The sequence below is a fragment of the Canis aureus genome, chromosome 19, assembly GCF_053574225.1.
Source record: "Canis aureus isolate CA01 chromosome 19, VMU_Caureus_v.1.0, whole genome shotgun sequence".
NCBI lineage: Eukaryota > Metazoa > Chordata > Mammalia > Carnivora > Canidae > Canis > Canis aureus.
This window is the reverse complement of record NC_135629.1, coordinates 54,472,518-54,490,996: the sequence shown is the minus strand read 5'-3', so window position 1 is coordinate 54,490,996 and position 18,479 is coordinate 54,472,518. Positions and strand designations below refer to the sequence as shown.

The following is an 18,479-nucleotide window of genomic DNA, read 5'->3' as shown; positions in this document are numbered from 1 at the left end:
ACATCCATTGTCCCGGTATAGATATTAATAGTACTCTTTCACTTTCAAGGTGACTTGGTGTGAATGATAACTATATAGTCACCCTAATCAAGCACCAAGTGCCACAGGTACAAAGACATACAATGTGCTGTATAAAATAGCATAGCAGGGATTCCCTGGGTTTAGCAGGAAGCAGTTTAGCACTGCCTTCAGCCCCGGGCGTGATCCTGGGGTCCGGGGATAGAGTCCTACATCAGGCTCCCTGCATGGAGCCTGCTTCTCCCTCTGCCTGTGTCTCTGCCTCTGTGTGTGTGTGTGTGTGTGTGTGTGTCTCATGAATAAATAAATAAAATCTTAAAAAAAAAGATCAGAGCATATATGCATAGCATTCTATGAAGCCCGTATCTTTTGGAAAAAGATTCTTAGGTCTACCTCAAATTGAGTTGCCTGCCATGGCCTCAAAATAAAATTCCAATTCAGGTTTTCATTCTGTGTCCGCAGATAAACTTGTTGCTGTACTTCCAAATTCTGTGGATTTTGAGAAGCAAGCTTTCCTCCCTCAATCATGAAGTTTCTACCATTCAGGATACCAGGTAAGAAAGTCCCAGAATCAGTGGTATCCACAGATTTCTCCTACAGGACTACTTTTCTTTCTACCTAGGAAAGAAAAACCCATACAAAAATCTGATACAACATTTCCTAGGACTGGATAAAGGGTATGTGAGGTACAACTTCTAGAGGTAAAAACTATAATCTTAGGTAGCTTCATGTACTCCTTGATCTCTTTATTCAACAAATATTTATTGGGTGTCTCCTTTGTGTAACATAATCATCATATGAAATTCATGCCAAGAGAATCAATGTTATCCTGCCTCCCCCACCTTGTAAATCCACCTACTTCTAGGGACTCTGTTATCCTTTATTGGAGATGTTCATTTCTTACTGGTGCTGATCTAAATGATTGAAATTAATGATAAGAGCAACTGACGTTAACTAGGGACTTGGTAGATGTTGGAAATTTACCAATATTCTTTCACTGAATGCTCATAACTCCAATCTATGTGGTGGATATGAGTACCAGCCCCCATTGATAAGATGAACAACTGCTTATTTTACCCAACAGTGGGCTAGAACCTTGCATTGGTGAGTCATGTATACAGAACTTAAAGGATATCTGTCCAACTTCAAATCCCGGCTTCGATCTCATCTGCCTATCAGACTAACCTAACATTTCTAAGCCTTAGTGTTTTCCATCCTGAAGGGTCAGAGCATCACCTTTCTAGGCACTTCCTCATCCCTCTATACATGTTGGATGTGAGTAAGCTCATGTCCCTGTGTGTGTGTGTGCGCGCACACACACACACACACACACACACACATCATCTCTTCCAGACAGTTGCCTTCAACCACCACATTCCATTTTATAAAATACAATTTTCCTTTGAAGGACCCAACAGCATGTTATGGTCTGAAGTCCTGACATTGTCCTCAATACACATTTTCTTTTTTTAAAGTTTGTATTTATTTGTTCATGAGAGACAGAGAGAGAGGGGGGCAGAGACATAGACAGAGGGAGAAGTAGGCTCCATGCAGAGAGCCCTATGCAGGACTCAATCCTGGGACTCCAGGATCACACCCTGAGCCGAGGAAGACACTTAACCACTAAGCCACCCAGGCGTCCCCTCAATACACATTTTCAAAGCTAATTCCATGAAGGCATTTTTCACATAACTTCCAATAGATCTAGGTTAAAGATTGCAAGAAAAAATATTCCAAAAAGTAGGAGAAAGCATTATTCCCAGAAGCAGCCTTTGGAAACCTGGGCTCTCCCTCATCTTCGAGCTGTATGGCTTTCTGTAAGTGACTTAAGCACATGAGGTTGATGTGAATATTAAAACAAGTAACTTATGGAACGCATTTAGCACAGTGCTCAACACATAGTGATCAATGATAGTTCTTTTTTTATTAATTTTTATTTATTTATGATAGTCACACAGAGAGAGAGAGAGAGGCAGAGACAGAGGCAGAGGGAGAAGCAGGCTCCATGCACCGGGAGCCCAATGTGGGATTCGATCCCGGGTCTCCAGGATCGCGCCCTGGGCCAAAGACAGGCGTTAAACTGCTGCGCCACCCAGGGATCCCTCAATGATGGTTCTTATTGCTCTTTTTCCTTTGCAGAGTCATGACACTTAAAGCCATTGCTCAGCTATTTATCCTGGGCTGTTCTTGGGGCCTTGGATTTTTTACATTTGAAGAGCTGGGGAAGGTGATCAGATTAGTCATGGCATACACATTCACCATCATCAATGTCCTGCAAGGCATTTTGCTCTTTGTGGTACACTGCCTCCTTAATCGCCAGGTAAGCCTAATTATTTTGTCTCTTGCCAGCCAAGACAAAAAGTCTTACTGAATGGTTGGTCCCATTCTCACCCTTATCTGAGGTGTATTTGGTGCTGCCTTCCTTCTGGGAAGAGGGTTTAGGTGATGCTTCAGTATGACATGTGCTCTGAGCTGCCCTAGCTCCTAACTAGCCTTCGCATTCCAACCTATCTCTTAAGAGTGTGCTTCTGTCTGCTGCAGATGATATCAAAATACCATAGACTGTATGGCTTGGGCAACAGAGATTTCTCTTATAATTCTAGAGGGTGGAAATCTGAGGTCAGTGTGACTGTGCTATTAGGTTCTGGTGAGAGCTCTATCATTTTTTGCAGAGGGCCACTTTCTTGCTCTGGCCTTACATGGAAGAGAGAGATTTTATGCTTCTCCTTTTTGGGACATTAATCTTTTTGGATCAAGGATGTACCCTTATGACCTCATTTAATATTAATTTTCTATAAAGGGCATCATATCTCCAAATACAGTCACACTGGGAGGTTAGGGCTTTCACATGTGAATTTTGAGGAGACATAGTTCAGTCCATAGCAGAGCATGTATCAGTCAGGATAAGGGAGATTATGCTGCAGTAACAAATAGCCACCACCCCCTGATTTCTGTGGTTTATAAAAATAAAGGTTATTTCTTGCCCAATCTACATATCCATGGCTTGATCTACATTGTTTTCACTCTGGGATATAGGCTAAAGGGCAGCCCTTATTTAGATATTGGTATTCTCGTGTGACTGGTATTCTCATGGCAAAGGGAAAGGAGATCCTGATAAGTGTAGCTTAATTATCTTTCTTTCATTGGCCAGAGCAGATTACTTGGCCATACCTAAGTTCACTAGAAAGACACATAATCTCTTATAGTGAAGTGCACTTTAAGGAGGGGCACTGAAATATTTGGCTGAATATGCCAAAAACAGAGTCTTCAGCTCTAATGACAGGTTTTCCACTGAGTATGTTGCCCTGTGACCTTGGGTAGCCTTCCTACCCTCTCTGAGCCTCAAACTTCTCACCTGTGTAAATGACAACACCTGCTTCACGGGGTTGAGAATTAGATGAACTAATGCAATATAAATCTCCTAGCACAGTCCTTGGCACACATTAAGTTCTTCGGAGGGTCATCATTATATTTTTATTTCTCTTAAAAGATTGGAAACAGTTTTCCCAGCTTCCCCCCCCCCCGCCACTTTTAAAAAAAGTTTTTATTTATTTATTCATGAGAGACACACAGAGAGAGTAGCAGAGACACAGGCAGAGGGAGAAGCAGGCTCCATGCAGAAAGCCCAATGTGGGACTCCATCCCAGGTCTCCAGGATCAGGCTCTGGGATGAAGGAGGTGCTAAACCGCTGAGCCACCCGGGCTGCCCACTTTTTTCCCCTTTACTATTGGTCAGAACTACCAGCAATGAAGATGTTGGTGACAAAAATGCCATCATAACACTTCATTAATTTCTCTTTCATCTTCTAGGGCCTTCTTAATGCTTGGTACTCCTCACACCTAGAATAAAGCACAACTTAAGTGTCTTAGTGAAATAATGTTGAATATGAAATATTTAAATATCTTCTTAAAACATGTTAAGTAGGTCTCAGGAAGGAATTCATGAAATCTAAGGATTGGTTCAGCATAGTGGTTAGTGTCAGGGCTCTGGAGTGAGAATGAAGAGGTATTGAATGCTGGCTGTAGGATATGAGACAAGTCCATTTATTTCCAACAGCTTCAGCTTCTTTATCTTTAATTGGGGATAACAGAAGAGCCTTCCTCATTTGGCTTATGTCAGGCTGAAATGATATATTGTGTATAAAGTGTATTGAAGATCGCTAGTGTTCAATAAATGGTGACCTTTATCATTATAATCCCCACCACCACCACCATCATCTTCATTGTCATCAGAGTCATCATCATGACCATCAGGCATTCCATGATCACTATCACTTTCACTATTCTCCTCCCTCATTGTCAGGATCATCACCTGACATTTAGTAAATACCTTTTGTATAATGAGGATCTTGAATTTTAGAATGAATCAACAAGAGGATAGCCAAGAGTGTACAGAAAATCAATGAGAAGGTAGTCATGGGGCTTCACATGTATGTCTTTTTAACCTTCTCCCTAACCAAGCTCCTAATGTGATACAAACCTCTGTATTCCTCAGGTGCAAATGGAATATAAGAAATGGTTTAGAGGGATGTGCAAATGGGCTGAAACTGAGAGCACTGAGGTAACTCACTCTGGGACCCAAATCAAAATGGTAAGACCAGCTTCTCTGCAATGCTGTATAATTGCTGAACCCAACATCTTGTACTGCCAGGAGCTTCCTGGTCCCTTGATCTGAAAGAAAAGAGAAATTGCATTACTTCCTCCATTACTCTGGTGGTTTTTGGTTTTTGAGACCAAAACCAGTAGAATTCTTTTCCCTTATTTCTTCCTTTCTTTTCTTTTCTCCTTTCTCTCTTTTCTCTCCTCTCCTCTCCTTTTCTCTTCTCTCTTCCCCTCTGCTCTCCGCTCTTCTTCCTTCCTCTCTCTCTCTCTCTCTCTCTCTCTCTCCTCAGTCTTTCCACAAATATCCAAATAATATTTATCAAAATTTAAACATAACAACATTCATTTAACAAATATTTACTAATTATCCCATATATGCCAGTCACTGTTTTAGGTTCTGGGGAAACACCAGAAGATGCATTGACAAAAATTCTTGCCCTCAAGAACTGTTGTTATATAGTAAAGGATGGCAAGCCATAATATGGATTATTCAATATTTCACAAAGTGATGAGGGGTATTGAAAAATACAGAGCTGTGAAGAGAAATCAGGACACATGATGTGGAGGGAGTTTGATTTCCAGGAAGGGGGTCATGGTGACAGCCTTTCACTGTCTATTACCACCTTCTATTTTAATTCTCTGCATGACGTGCCTCTCTGTATGATATTTCTTTTAGTCTGGAAAACATGAAAGTGTTTACCTTTGGTCAATCTCTGCCCCCTGTAGGTTCAGTGATGTGGTTACTATCATTTTCCTTCTACCTAGAGTATGCCTAGCCCACAAAGGATGTTCATTTAATTTGCTGAGTGTCTAAGGTCCTTGTTTATAGATGAGGACACAGAGTGGGAAAGTCCACAGGGTTTGCTCAAAGCTACTCATCTGGGCACAGGGATTCACTCCAGATCATCAACAACTTTAGGACCACTTCCTGGGATGTGTACTTTCACACAGAGGACAACTGGCTGCTGATAGTGTCCTAACAGCATATGCCAGTGGCTCAACCCTTGGCTGAAATCACCAGCAGTCAAAGGTTGTGTCTACCTGGACTGTGTAAAAGAACTGTCCCAGCACATGTGGTCTCCAAACACATGTTGCATAGTGGAATCCATAGCATGGATTCTGGAGTTCACCAGATTTGAGTTGGAATCTGGATTCTTTCAGGCTCTACCTGGTAGATGCTAGGCAAGTGGCTTAACCTCTCTGAGCCTCAATTCATTCATCATTGAAATGTCTGATGGACTGAGGAACAAAACAGTGTACATGGAAGCTTTTTGTTCTACTCTGAACCATGACAGCACTACTTTTATTAACACCAAATTATCAAGAGTCAATTATACATGGGATCCCTGGGTGGCACAGCGGTTTAGCGCCTGCCTTTGGCCCAGGGCGTGATCCTGGAGACCCGGGATCAAATCCCACATCGGGCTCCCGGTGCATGGAGCCTGCTTCTCCCTCTGCCTGTGTCTCTGCCTCTCTCTCTCTCTCTGTGTGTGTGTGTGTGTGTGACTATCATAAAAAAAAAAATTAAGAGTCAATTATACAGAAGGCCCCAAACAGTAATCCTATCCTCTTATCTTTGGACAATATGTTATATTCTACAAAGCACATATTCAGGATATCTGGGTTGGCTCAGTCAGTGAAGCATCCCACTCTTGATTTTGGCTCAGGTCATGATCTCAGGATCATAAGATTGAGCCCTGCTTTGGGCTCCATGGTAGGCATGGAGTGTGATTGAGATTCTTTCTCTCCCTCTTTCTCTTCGCTTTTCCCAATTCAATCACAACTCTCTCTAAAAAAATTAAATAAGTAAAAATAAAAGTAAAAAATAAAAAGATATTCAACTTTACAATCGTTATTGATCCTCTGTAGCATTTAGTGATATGTCACTGTGTGAAGGGAGGCAAGATTGCTGAGGGCAAGTCCTAACTCCACTACTTCCAGGCTGCATGAGTTTTTTTTAAAAAGATTTATTTATTTATTCATGATAGACAGAGAAAGAGAGACAGAGACAGAGACACAGGCGGAGGGAGAAGCAGGCTCCATGCTGGGAGCCGATGCGGGACTCGATCCCGGGACTTCAGGAATGTGCCCTGGGCCAAAGGCAGGCGCCAAACCACTGAGCTACCCAGGGATCCCCCAGTTTCTACTAGCCTCTTATTGTCTCTCCTTCAGGACTTCGTCTGTAAGATGAGGATGGTAATAGTATCTATCTCATCATGAGAAGTAAGCAAGGTCATATGTGTTAGGAACTCAGAGTCCTGCCTGGCACAGGGTAAACAAACACACTATAAAAGTTTTTGAAAGGTCAGATAAATAAAAAGGTCATCATAGATGGCATTTGGGGTGGGGAGAAGGTTATAAAGTCAGATATTAGGACATCTTTATATATACATATATATTAGGACGTCTTTACTGAGCTTAGGATCTTAGAGAAATTCTGGTTTGTCATTTCCTGAGGTGTTAATTTCTCCTCAGATTGTTCTACCTATTATCTCCCCAAATAGGTGGAACTACGGATGTCATCAGAAGTCTTTCCTAGGAGAGACCTTGCTTCTGTGTAACTACAGCCAGAGACTACTGTCTGTGCTATTTGACAAAGAATGGAAACCTGAGCTGGTCCTGGACAGCACCTCCTGTGGTACACACGGATCAGAAAATGCCATCATCTGTATCTTCCTCCTGAAAACAGTTCTAAGACCTTTATTTTTTTCTTTTTTTTAAATTGTTTTATTGGAGTTCAATTTGCCAACATATAGCATAACACCAGTGCTCATCCCGCCAAGTGCCCCCCTCATTGCCCATCACCCAGTCACCCCAACCCCCTGCCCAATTCCCCTTCCACTCCCCCTTGTTCATTTCCCAGAGTTAGGTGTCTCTCGTGTTTTGTCACCCTCACTGATATTTTCACTCATTTTCTCTCCTTTCCCTTTATTCCCTTTCACTAATTTTTATATTCCCCAAATGAATGAGACCATATAATGTTTGTCTCTTTCCGATTGACTTATTTCACTCAGCATAATACCCTTCAGGTCCTTCCATGTCGAAGCAAATAGTGGGTATTTGTCGTCTCTAATGGCTGAGTAATATTCCATTGTATACATAGACCACATCTTCTTTATCCATCCATCTTTCGATAGACACCGAGGCTCATTCCACACACCTTTCTTTATTTTGGCTTCTGTCTCAAGAGATAGAAGGGGTCACTGGGAGACCTTTGAGACCCTTGCTCAGTATTGTATATCATGTGCCATTAAGTACTCAAGGAATGATTTTTAGTAATGAAGGAAAGTGCATTTTCTTCTTCCAGCTATTGCTACCTTGCCCAAGATTTATTGGCCAACATCTGGATTCACCTGACAGGTTTTTCTCTCTGGGCAATCGGTTGCATTTTATGCTCCTGAAGATTTTGCATCATTCAACATTTTCAGAATTCAATAATTCCCATATGAATAAATATTAAAAAGAGTGTTGCTCTCTTACAATGCAAAATTCCTCCACCATCCTGCTTAGGAGCATGTTGTCACCAGAAAGGTCTTGTAGTCAAAACACCTGCATTGTCTTCTTTGCTTGATGATTTTCAAACCTACTTGTTTCTTGGGTTGATTTTGTTTATATAATATCATTTCAAACCTATCCTGTGGGAATACTCCCAGACCAACAGCATGAGGGGTCACAGCAGTTGTATCTTTCTTTTTTTGTTTGTTTTAATATTTCTAATTTCTTTTTCAAAGTTATTGGATTCTAGGAGTGATTTCCAGCACTAGAATTAATAAATGCATGGCTAATTTTGTTACCAGATGGTGTTTTAAAAACAATTTTACTTGATAACAGCAGGAAGCATAGAAATAGCATCTGAGAGTCGCCATGATTCATTTGAAGAGATTTCATGTGCAGTTTTTAGGTGGTGGACCAAAGACTGTCCTTTTCTGCTTAACCTGTTCAAGTGTCTCCTCCACATGGCAGTGATACAACCAGAGTGTATGTTTTACTCCACTTGCTGGCCTTAAAATTTTGTGATTCCTCTTGAACACTCAAAATTTTGGGAGGTTCACATGGTTTCCAAAGGCATGCCTGTGGTGCTCTTTTTATGTCATGCAACATCAAATTTGCACAAATTAAACTTACACGAAATGCAACCTTCCTGGGATGTTGACAAATCCTTGCACTGAAGCCCCACAAATTTTCTGCTGTTTTCGTGTCCAAGACAGCTGCAAGAAGAGGATAAACCAGCCAAATGTTCTAGGTGCTGTGGGTTTGGACCTCTTTAGTCAAAATTTTTCCTCCCTCCTAAAATGAAATCAATTTTTTTCCTCTTTTCTACCTCTTTCAACCCTTTGCTTCTTTAAGTACTAGCCTCTACCTCCTTCAAGAGCTTTTTCTTCTTCTAGCCCTCACAAATCCATCTCCCATCCTTGGTCTATTACCATCCATATGACTTGACTTACCATATATTTTGTGTGCTATTGCACACAATATGTGTTTGCTTTAAATTATGCCCACCTAGATTATAAGCTTCTGGAAGGCAAGAATGATAAATGTTTTAATGATAAATGTTTAACAAGATGATAAGTGAAATCTTCCTTGCCTCCACTTAGAGCAATACTTCTCAAGGTCTTCACTGTTGACATTTTGGGCTGGAAAATATTGGTTGTGGGCAAGCTATGTTGTGCATTGCATGATGTTGAGTAGCATCACTGGCCTCTACCAGCTAGATACCAGTTACCACCCCCATCCCAAATGATCATCACAACAATCAAAAATGCCTGCAGACATTTTTACTGAAGGCTCACCTACGTCTAAAACTAGAGGCCTGCATTGCTAGTGTTTCAAATTTCTTCCCTGATCCTTTTGCCTTTGTCATATGAGAGCTCCACACATGCCACGTAACTTTGTCCCTAAGGCCATTGCCAATGGAAACAGTATGACTGCCTAGGAGGAATCCATTCATTGACTTGATCTCTAACCATTCAGATTTTCAGTCTTAAGCATTTGAACTAAGAGACCTGAATGGACCTGCAGGTGTTTAAGAAAAAATGATATTCTGACTCCTAGAAAAAAAGTCATTTAAGAACACTTGTTAAGAACAAAAATTCAGGCTTTATTCAAGAAGGGAACATCACAATGGATATAGGGACCAATCCAATAGGGTCTTGGAGTCAGGAAGAGATTGGACTCCATTCCAATTACATCAATGCAACTAGAGATTTCTTTCCAAGATGCAGAGTGGGGATTAAGGGCTTAAAATCAAAACAGGTAAGACCCAGGCCATGGGAATTCTTCCTGAAGGCAAGCCAGTGTGGTAAGATATGGAAGGTGGTCAGATACCTAGGGTGGGAGATTTTTGCTACCCTGATTTAGCAGGATTTTTGCTCAAACTGGATTATACAAGGACAGAGATGAAAGCCCAAGGTTGAATCTAGTCCAGCAGAGTCCAAGATGAGTCTTTGTCAGAGGTCCCATTAAAATGGCCATGAGGATCCTGTTCACCAAGTGGAGAAAGTCAGTCTACAGAGTGAAGAGGACACACTGAACTACACTGTAGGAAAAAGGAGCAATAATTATGTGATTCTATAGCATAGAGGCTAATGGCTAGAGCTGAGGGTTAAGAAGGGCCCAAGTGTGGAGTCCCAGGTCCACCAGGCTTGGGCAAGTGGCTCAAACCTTCCCAACCTACCTCTCCTACCACAATGTATGGAATCTCTAGGTTCTTGCTGCCCCTCTAAATAGCATAGTTTTCCATCAATATTGATGTGAATTTCAAATTTACTACCTAGGAGATAGACAAGATGTTTATCTCTACCTCAAAGTATGACATTGACTTCATTTAGCTTATTGGGAAAATCATCCATTCTCCAACTAGAAGTAGAGGCTGGCAGTAGGGCGTCTGTAATGGGGATCTGAGCTGGCAGGCAGATGAGGTCAGACAGGGGAAGTTCCAAGAAGTGAGTGGCTAGAGTCCAAGGAACTGAGAATTAGGACAGTTAGTATTTCTATGTCTGCTTGCAACAGGCAGGGGCAGGGCAAGGGAGAGGATAAGAAAACCAGTTTCGAGATGCCTGGGTGGCTCAGGGTTGGGCATGGGCCTTTGGCTAGAAGCCATGATCCTGGAGTTCTGGGATGGAGTCACACATCGGGCTCCCTGCTGGGAGCCTGCTTCTCCCTCTGCCTGTATCTCTGCCTCTCTCTGTTTATCTCTTGTGAATAAATAAAATATGTTAAAAAAAAGAAAGAAACCCTGTTTCAAAGTAATTTCTGCATGGCAGAAATATCATGAAAAGTGGGAAGAAAAGCAACTTCACCTCACAGATCAAATCCTACAAGTCTGAAATGTGGAACTGAAATGTTCCTATATTACTATTTGATAACTCATTCTTTCATTTACCTACACGGAGGGGCACGTGCTAATTAATATTCAATATCTAGTTCTGTGGGTTTGATTCAACTTATTTTTCTCCCCTCCAGCAGGCTTTTCTGAGGTATGATCGACAAATAAAATTTGTATATATTGACAGTGTACAACATGATGTCTGGATAGACACTGACACTGTGCAATAACCACACTCAAGCTGATTAACACACCCATCCTCCCACAGTAACCATCTCTTAGCTTTGATGAGAATACTGAAGCTGCACTGTCAGCATGTTTCAGATATAGAAGCCCATGTTGTTAGCTCTAGTCCCCATGCTGTACAGCAGACTCCCCCAATTCATTCATGTTACACAACTGAAACCCTACATCCTTTGACCAGTATCTCCCCAATTCTCCCTGAGCCCAGGTCCTGGCAGTCATTGCCCTAGCCTCTGCTGCTATATGTACTCATCTTTCTTAGATTCCACCTAGAAGTGAGATCATGCCGTGTGTGTCCTTCTGTGTCTGGATTATTTCACTTAGTATTGCATCACCCAGATTGATCCCATGTTGTTGCAAGTGACAACGTTTCATTCTTCTTTAAGGCTGAATAACATACGTGGGTATATATTTCTGGCACATCTTCTTTATCCATTCAGGCTTTGATAGACAGGTTGTTTCCATATCTTGGCTATTGTCAAGAATGCTGCAATGCACATGGGAGTGCAGATATGTTTTTAAATGTTGCCAAGCATTCAGGGTTTGCAGGGTGGTTGCTGGCTTGGCTGATTAGTGCCCCAAAGTCAGGGATGTCCTCCTTCCTTGGTCTTTATTTCTGTGTCCAACGAGTGACTAAGTGACCAGAGAATTCTGCGGTAAGCATGATATGGATGCAAATGGCATCTAGAGGTTTGTATTCATGTTGTTGCCTTACTTTGACTTTGACTTGACGTGTAGAAATTACACTAACAGATTGTGATCCTCTTGAAACCCCTGATGCTTCTTGAGAAATAGGAAACAAGACTCTACAGTTCCCTCTCTGTTATCAGTTATCAGTTAGAAGGTAGAGGAGCTATGGCGAAGAGGACAAACTTTCTTCTGTGTGGTGAGTGTTAAATATCTTATTTTCTTTGGTTCTAGAACATGTAAACTGTTCAGTTGAGCTGGTGGAGGGCTGGCCTGAGGACATCTCCTGAGATGGGGCATGTCTGGATTTCTAAGTGTGTCTTAAAATTGATATGGCCAATATTTCAATGACTTTATTTGCCACTTATTTTCAGATACAATGTCTAATGTCCTTGAAAGTAAAACCAGCATTGAAAGTAGTGCTTCTCAACTTGGGGCAGTTTAGTGCCCCCACAGGGGACCCTTGGTAATATTTGCAGAGAGTTCCGGTGGTCTTGCCTCAGGGTGAGGGTGTGCCTGGCATTTAGTGGGTGGTGGCCAGGGGTGCCACCCAACACTCTCCAGTGCACAGGCCAGCCCCTGTATGAGGAAGTATCAAGGCCAAAAAGTCAATAGTGCTAAGGCTGAATAATCCTACCTTAAAGGAAGCTATGAAAATTTAGAAAAAAAATGTAATGGCATGAGCTAAAACAACAACAACAACGTACACCAAATTGGAAAACAAATCAAAACCAAAAAATCTCATGGAGAGATTCATCAGCAGAAAACTCAAAGTCTCCATCCACCAATGGTTTTAACCATTGGTGTAGTTGATTTTTGTTTAAGTTCCAGTGTAGAGTATCTCCCTTCTCTGGACTTGTCAGCATGTATATATAGACATCCGAAGTTGACAGAGGACTTGGTATTTGGGGAGATCTTGGCTCCAGTCCACGAGGCTCCTCAGGGCGTCCTGAGTCATGTAAGCAGAGTCTGAAGAGAAGTGAACTCTCTGTGTCTTGTTGAAAGAATCTCTTCCAAATGGACAGTGAGGGGATCTTACCATGCAAGTTCTCTCCTCTCCCTGTGGCACACAACAGGACACTTTCTGGTCCCCGGGACTGTTGGTGTAGTAAATGTAGTGTTAGTAAAAGGTGCAAGATCTCAGAAACTAAGGTTGTGAAGGAGCACTTAAGGAATAAGGTGAGTAGCAATTTAGTCCAGTGAGAGGTTGGGCTTTGCTGCTTCCCCGTTGTGTTCTCCTGGGCAAATTCTTGAACCACCATCACCCTCAGATTCCTGTGCTGTAAAATGGGGATGAGAAGAGGCTCTGTTCCTTGAGAATGTCAGGGAGAATCCATGAGATGGTCGTACCTGGAAGGTGCTCATCAGTGCTTACTCAATACTGGGTATCACTGTTGGTAATAGTGGTTCCCTGTCCACCTTCTCTGCTATAGCTGTTGGCATCAAAACCACTAGTTTTAAATTTAATGTTTAAAAATGTTATTGGGACATAATTGGTACATGACATTATGTAAGTTTGAGGTGTACACCATATTGATTTGGTACATTTATATATGGCAGAATGATGGCCACCTTCACTTTAGCTGACATCTTATGGTATCACATAGGTACCATTTGTTGTGTTTCATGGGAACGGATGAAATCTAGTCTGTCGGCAGCCTTGAGGTTTCTCCTACTGTGCTGTTGTCTATCATCACTATGCTGTGCACTTGATCTTCAGGACTTACCTGTTTATTAGTTCCAAGTTAGTGCCCTTAAACATCATCTCCCCAGGCCCACTCCTGTCCCCCCAGCAACTGGTACCACCATTCTACTGTCTGTTTTTATGAGGTCAGCTTCAACAGAGAGGTATAATTACAGGGACATTTTGCTTCTTCAGCTTCCATTGATCCTCAGCCTCACTGATGAGTCCACATGTTCCAACTTCACCTCTGCTCTCCTGTTTTCTCTACTCCTCTTTCTCCTTCCCCCTGGTAAAATCTGAGGCAGAGTTACAGGGCAAGGTGAGCAGGGAGGAAAGTGTTAGGCAGTGGTCAATCTGTTCCAGTTCCTTTTGGGGAAGGCACTCTAGTTCTGCAGGAACCACACTGACCATCTGGATCCAGCTACCTCTCAGAAGCATGGAGTTGGCACCTACCTGCTGGGCTGTGGAGTTGATACTGGTTCACAACCCTCCTTTTTGGGAGATTCCTAGGTATGATCTGAAATGGACCCCATTATTCCAGGGCAGGGAGATACTGGAAGAGATAGGTCACTCTAGGTTGGGGGGGCGTGGCAGTTTTAATAAGCAAAGGGAACTTGCATACAAGTTTGTCTTGGGCAACAGCAATATAAATGGATCCTTACACCATGTGCTAAATCTTGTAAGTTTATATAGAGAGGTGGGCCTTAACTGGGTTCAGTCATGCATACACCGCATCACTATCTCCAGGCAATGTCCTTGAAGCAGACTCGAGAGTAGGAAAGGCAATGGAACCCTCTCTACAATGACCGGAATGAGTAGCCTCTGAGTGCCTGGGTCCAGTTCATGGTCAACTGGCAGTCAAGTCTTTTGTTTTTCAGGTTTAAAAAAGGGTTTAATTAAATACAAGGAAGAGGCCAGGCAGGAGGGTGGGGGTCACCTGAAAGCACAAGTCCTGAGAGCCCCTACCCCTACCCCCTCCCAATGCCACAGCTCAGTGGCTGCAACCAGGTCCCAGTGACCTCGAGATCCTTGGGGGAGGAGCGGAACGGGTCTCTCCAGGACCCTGGATGCTGAACAGGGGCCAGGGACGCGTCCTCAGCCTCCTGGGCCCTCAGACCCACGGTCCTCCTCCTGTGAGAGGCACCAGCCAGGGATGGGGGCAGTCAAATCTTTTCAATGACTTCCTCAGCAGTTGGGCTGACTTGGAAAAGAGGAACACCGTCTGGGTCCTAATGGTTTCATCAGAACAACCAGGATGACTCATACAAGAAGATGGGGTTTTAACTGCTAGGGCAACCAAACTCTTTGCTCTGTCTTCAAAATAATCAAAGGTCACCATGATTAAAAATCATGAGTGTCACCAAAAAAGGCTGGATTCCTGTATTTATGGGGCTGGTGGTTGTGGTGATGCTTCTGATATTTTTCTCAAATGCTGGTATTTTTTAACACTTTCATGGCTTCTGTTCCCCAGTATCATTTTGTATTCTCCGCAAAGACACAATAGTACTTCCTAAATCACTAGGCAAGTAATCCATGTTTACTCTAGGAAAAGTTAGAAAATGCAGATGAGCAAATTAAAAACTACCTAGAAATGAGCACTCTTCACACCCAGGTCTATGTCCCTTCATACTTTCTCTCCAGCATGTATGAGTACACATTTCTTTTGTGTTCTTCTTTTCAAATCGGCCTCCAGCCACACCAGCATAAACCTGATGTAAGTGCTTAGCAGCTTTGGAAGAAGAGTTCATTTGAGTAAATTTCTAGCATTTGTTAGTTTTATAAAATTGGTTAGAAACTTAATGAAATGATTCTGAACGTTGTTAGGATCAGGGAACTGAACTCCTATTTAACATCTTTGTAGTCAAGACACTAAGTTCTATGTTGTAAATCAAACTCTGCCTTTGGGAGAAACAGGCAGGTAGCCCAGTCATGTTCAGAAGCTCCCTGAAAGACTCAAGGAAGATTCCTGAAATGTTAATACCTTCCTTTTATTTTCCTCAGGGCTTCCCTGCTTGATCATCTTTGTGACAAAACACAGTTCATCGGGCAGAGGTATGTTGGCACTTGAAACCAAGAGCAAGCCTCTTTTTAAGTCACTGTCCGGTATATACGGATACTGGATGCAACAGGGTACAGTCCATCAGGATGTGGGTTTGCCCCCATGGCCTCAACAGACAATTGCAAAGCCTGGCATCATTTCTAAGAGCTCTGCAACTCTTAGTGAATTAGGACGAGCTACACTGATTGCCATTTTTGTAGGTCCAGAGTGGCCAAATACTGACAATTTTGTGCAGTTCCTCAATTATTATTCTACAACTTTTGCACTGTGTCCAGATGGACGACTATGCCCAGTTTCATACAAAGGTAGAATTAGAAAGCAGGCTTCTGTTTTGCCTGACACTTTCAAAAGATCCACCATGCCCTTCAATACAATCCCACTTTTTTCCTGGTATCTTTCCTTTGCTTCCAGTAGACTCCAGAAGCATCCTTAATCTCTTCCTGTCTTTCCCACGGTTCCCCAAGTCCAGTCGTCTTCCTCCTTACATTATCCTTTAAGCAGGGTCCCCATTCTTTTCAAGTGGGCCAGTGCTGTCCAATCGAAACAAAATGCAAACCCAATACATACACTTGATTCTTTTTAGCAGCCCCAGTTAAAAAGATCTTACCACTCACTAGTTGGGTTGGGCATACTCTTTCCAGACTGGAGGGATTGAAAACTATCACGTCTTCATTTGCTGCTGCCACCCGCAAATGCAGAGTGTTCCAGATGCCAGAGATTGGCAGCCAAGCTTGCCTCCATCTCCACAACCTTTCCTTTCACCTTACATTGATGAATATTAAAGATTCCAAAGTGCCTCTTATTTCTTGTGACAAAATCAACTGCTTCTCAAGATGCCTGGAGGTAGAAATGATCATCCCTTCAGATCATAGTTTCTGGAGCCAGACTGCCTGGGTGTGAATCCTGGCCTGATCACTTACTACCTATGGGACAGTAGACAAGCCAATCTCTTTGCGCTTCATTTCCTAATCTATATAATGGAGATAATCATAGTACCCATCTCATGGAGTTGTTCTAAAGTCAGTAGTATGATATGGAAAGGGCTGAAATAGTCCTGGCACAAAGCAAGTGCCCTATAAGGGTTGGAGATGATTTCTCCCATCCTTTCTAGGTGAACCACACTCAACTACCCAAATGAGGTCTTGCTTCTTTTGGTCCAGACACACAATAAAAAAATAAATCTAATGTTGATCCATTTCTTCCCTCCTTCTCTCTCTCCCTACTCTTCTTTGATGGAAACTTTTCATTTTATATAGTTTCAAATTAATAGAAAAATTGGAAGAATATTTTCAGATCTTCCCTCCCTCCCTTGATTCATGAAATGTTTATCATATAAGTATTATATATAATAAACATTATATATAGACACATATAGATATCCGTTCAGTTGTGTATATAATACATATACATGGAACATACATTTGTATACTCTGTGTATGATATATATAGTATAGTAATTTCATACATGACATGTATATATATATATATACATATATATATAATACACAAACACATAATCTTTTTTCTAAATGACTCGAGAAGAAGCTGCACACATCATACTCCTGCACTCCTTAAGACCTCAATATGCATTCTAAGAACAAGGACATGTTCTAAAATAATCACAGAGCAGTTAACAAAATCAATGCAACTGACCTATTAGTCAGAGAGACCTTACTTAGCCCAATCTGTGGTCACATTGTTCCACTCTCAGTTTAAAGGAGGACAAGGAGGCTTGGAGAGATTTCAGAAATCAACTGAGGTCCCAGTTAAGTAAGTGGTACAGCAGTAAGGTTACTTCATTCCCCCACAGTGTAAAGGTTAGTGAGAAGAGACAAGGAATTATAATGTATTAAGATTACAATGTCATCACTTTAGTTTGAGCTGCAAACACTAAAGCGCATCTAGTGACTAGGTAGGAGCCAAAACAGGAAGAATGTGGATTTTGGACAGGATAATGTCTCCTAATAAAACATAGCACGATGGTTTTCTTTAGTCAACTTTTTATTTTGGATATTTTAAATCTATAGAAACATTGCAACAATAGTAAAAATGATCACCTTATATCTTCACCTGGATTCATCAATTGCTAACATACTGCCACATTTCCTTCAGGTTTCCTAGCTACCTATCTATACCCACAAATATCTATTAGCAAAAGTAATTATAGGTAGCTCTCAGTGAAAATTAATAAATGGAAACCTCACTAATACGAGGTCTGTAGGGGAGCTCTCCTGTCCTACCACTTGTGGTTAATTGTAAATCCAACAAGAAGAGATGGACTTTGCAAACCAATACTACTTCACTCCATCAGCAGGAGGAAGAAAGTCTCTTCAGCCCTGTTTCCCTCCTCCCACCCCAACTAACTAGCCAACGAGAGATAGTCACAGTCAGTGAGAGACAGCCACAGGCCAGTCAGTGAGAAATAGCCACAGCTCAACCAAAGAAAGACGGTCACAGCTCAGACAATGAGAAGCCACTATACTTCAAGTTCCCAGTCTACTCCAATGGACTTTTTGTGTAGAACATCCCTGCCTAACTTCCTCTTTGCTGTATAAAAGAGCTATCTCCTTCCTCCTTCATGTCATTGGACCTTGAACTTTCCTCTGGTGTTTGCTTCAGATATGGTTGCAATTCTCCTCCATCCCAAATAAACCCATTTTTGCCAATAAAATAATTGGTTCTTTTAGTTTTAAGGTTCACATATCTGTATACAATAGATATATCTTCCACTTAGTTATATGTCACTTGATATTATATAGTCATTTTAAAAAATGATTCATGTACATTTCTATATTTTTTTCTGAATCCATTGGAAAATAAATTGCAGGTATCATGCCCCTAAATCCCTTAGCATTGATCTA

The 18,479-nt window shown here is 41.8% G+C and overlaps 1 protein-coding gene across 1 annotated transcript in view; it reads left to right on the top strand.

The window, feature by feature from the left end:
• The window catches only part of LOC144291142 (putative adhesion G protein-coupled receptor E4P), a 42,545-nt gene extending 35,364 nt beyond the window's left edge, over positions 1 to 7,181 (top strand). The window contains exons 10-13 of the mRNA XM_077860861.1: positions 481 to 572; positions 2,158 to 2,338; positions 4,514 to 4,609; positions 7,125 to 7,181. Of these exons, the coding sequence (XP_077716987.1) occupies positions 481 to 572; positions 2,158 to 2,338; positions 4,514 to 4,609; positions 7,125 to 7,181 (426 nt within the window). The remainder of the gene's footprint in view (positions 1 to 480; positions 573 to 2,157; positions 2,339 to 4,513; positions 4,610 to 7,124) is intronic.
• Positions 7,182 to 18,479: the final 11,298 nt, after the last annotated feature.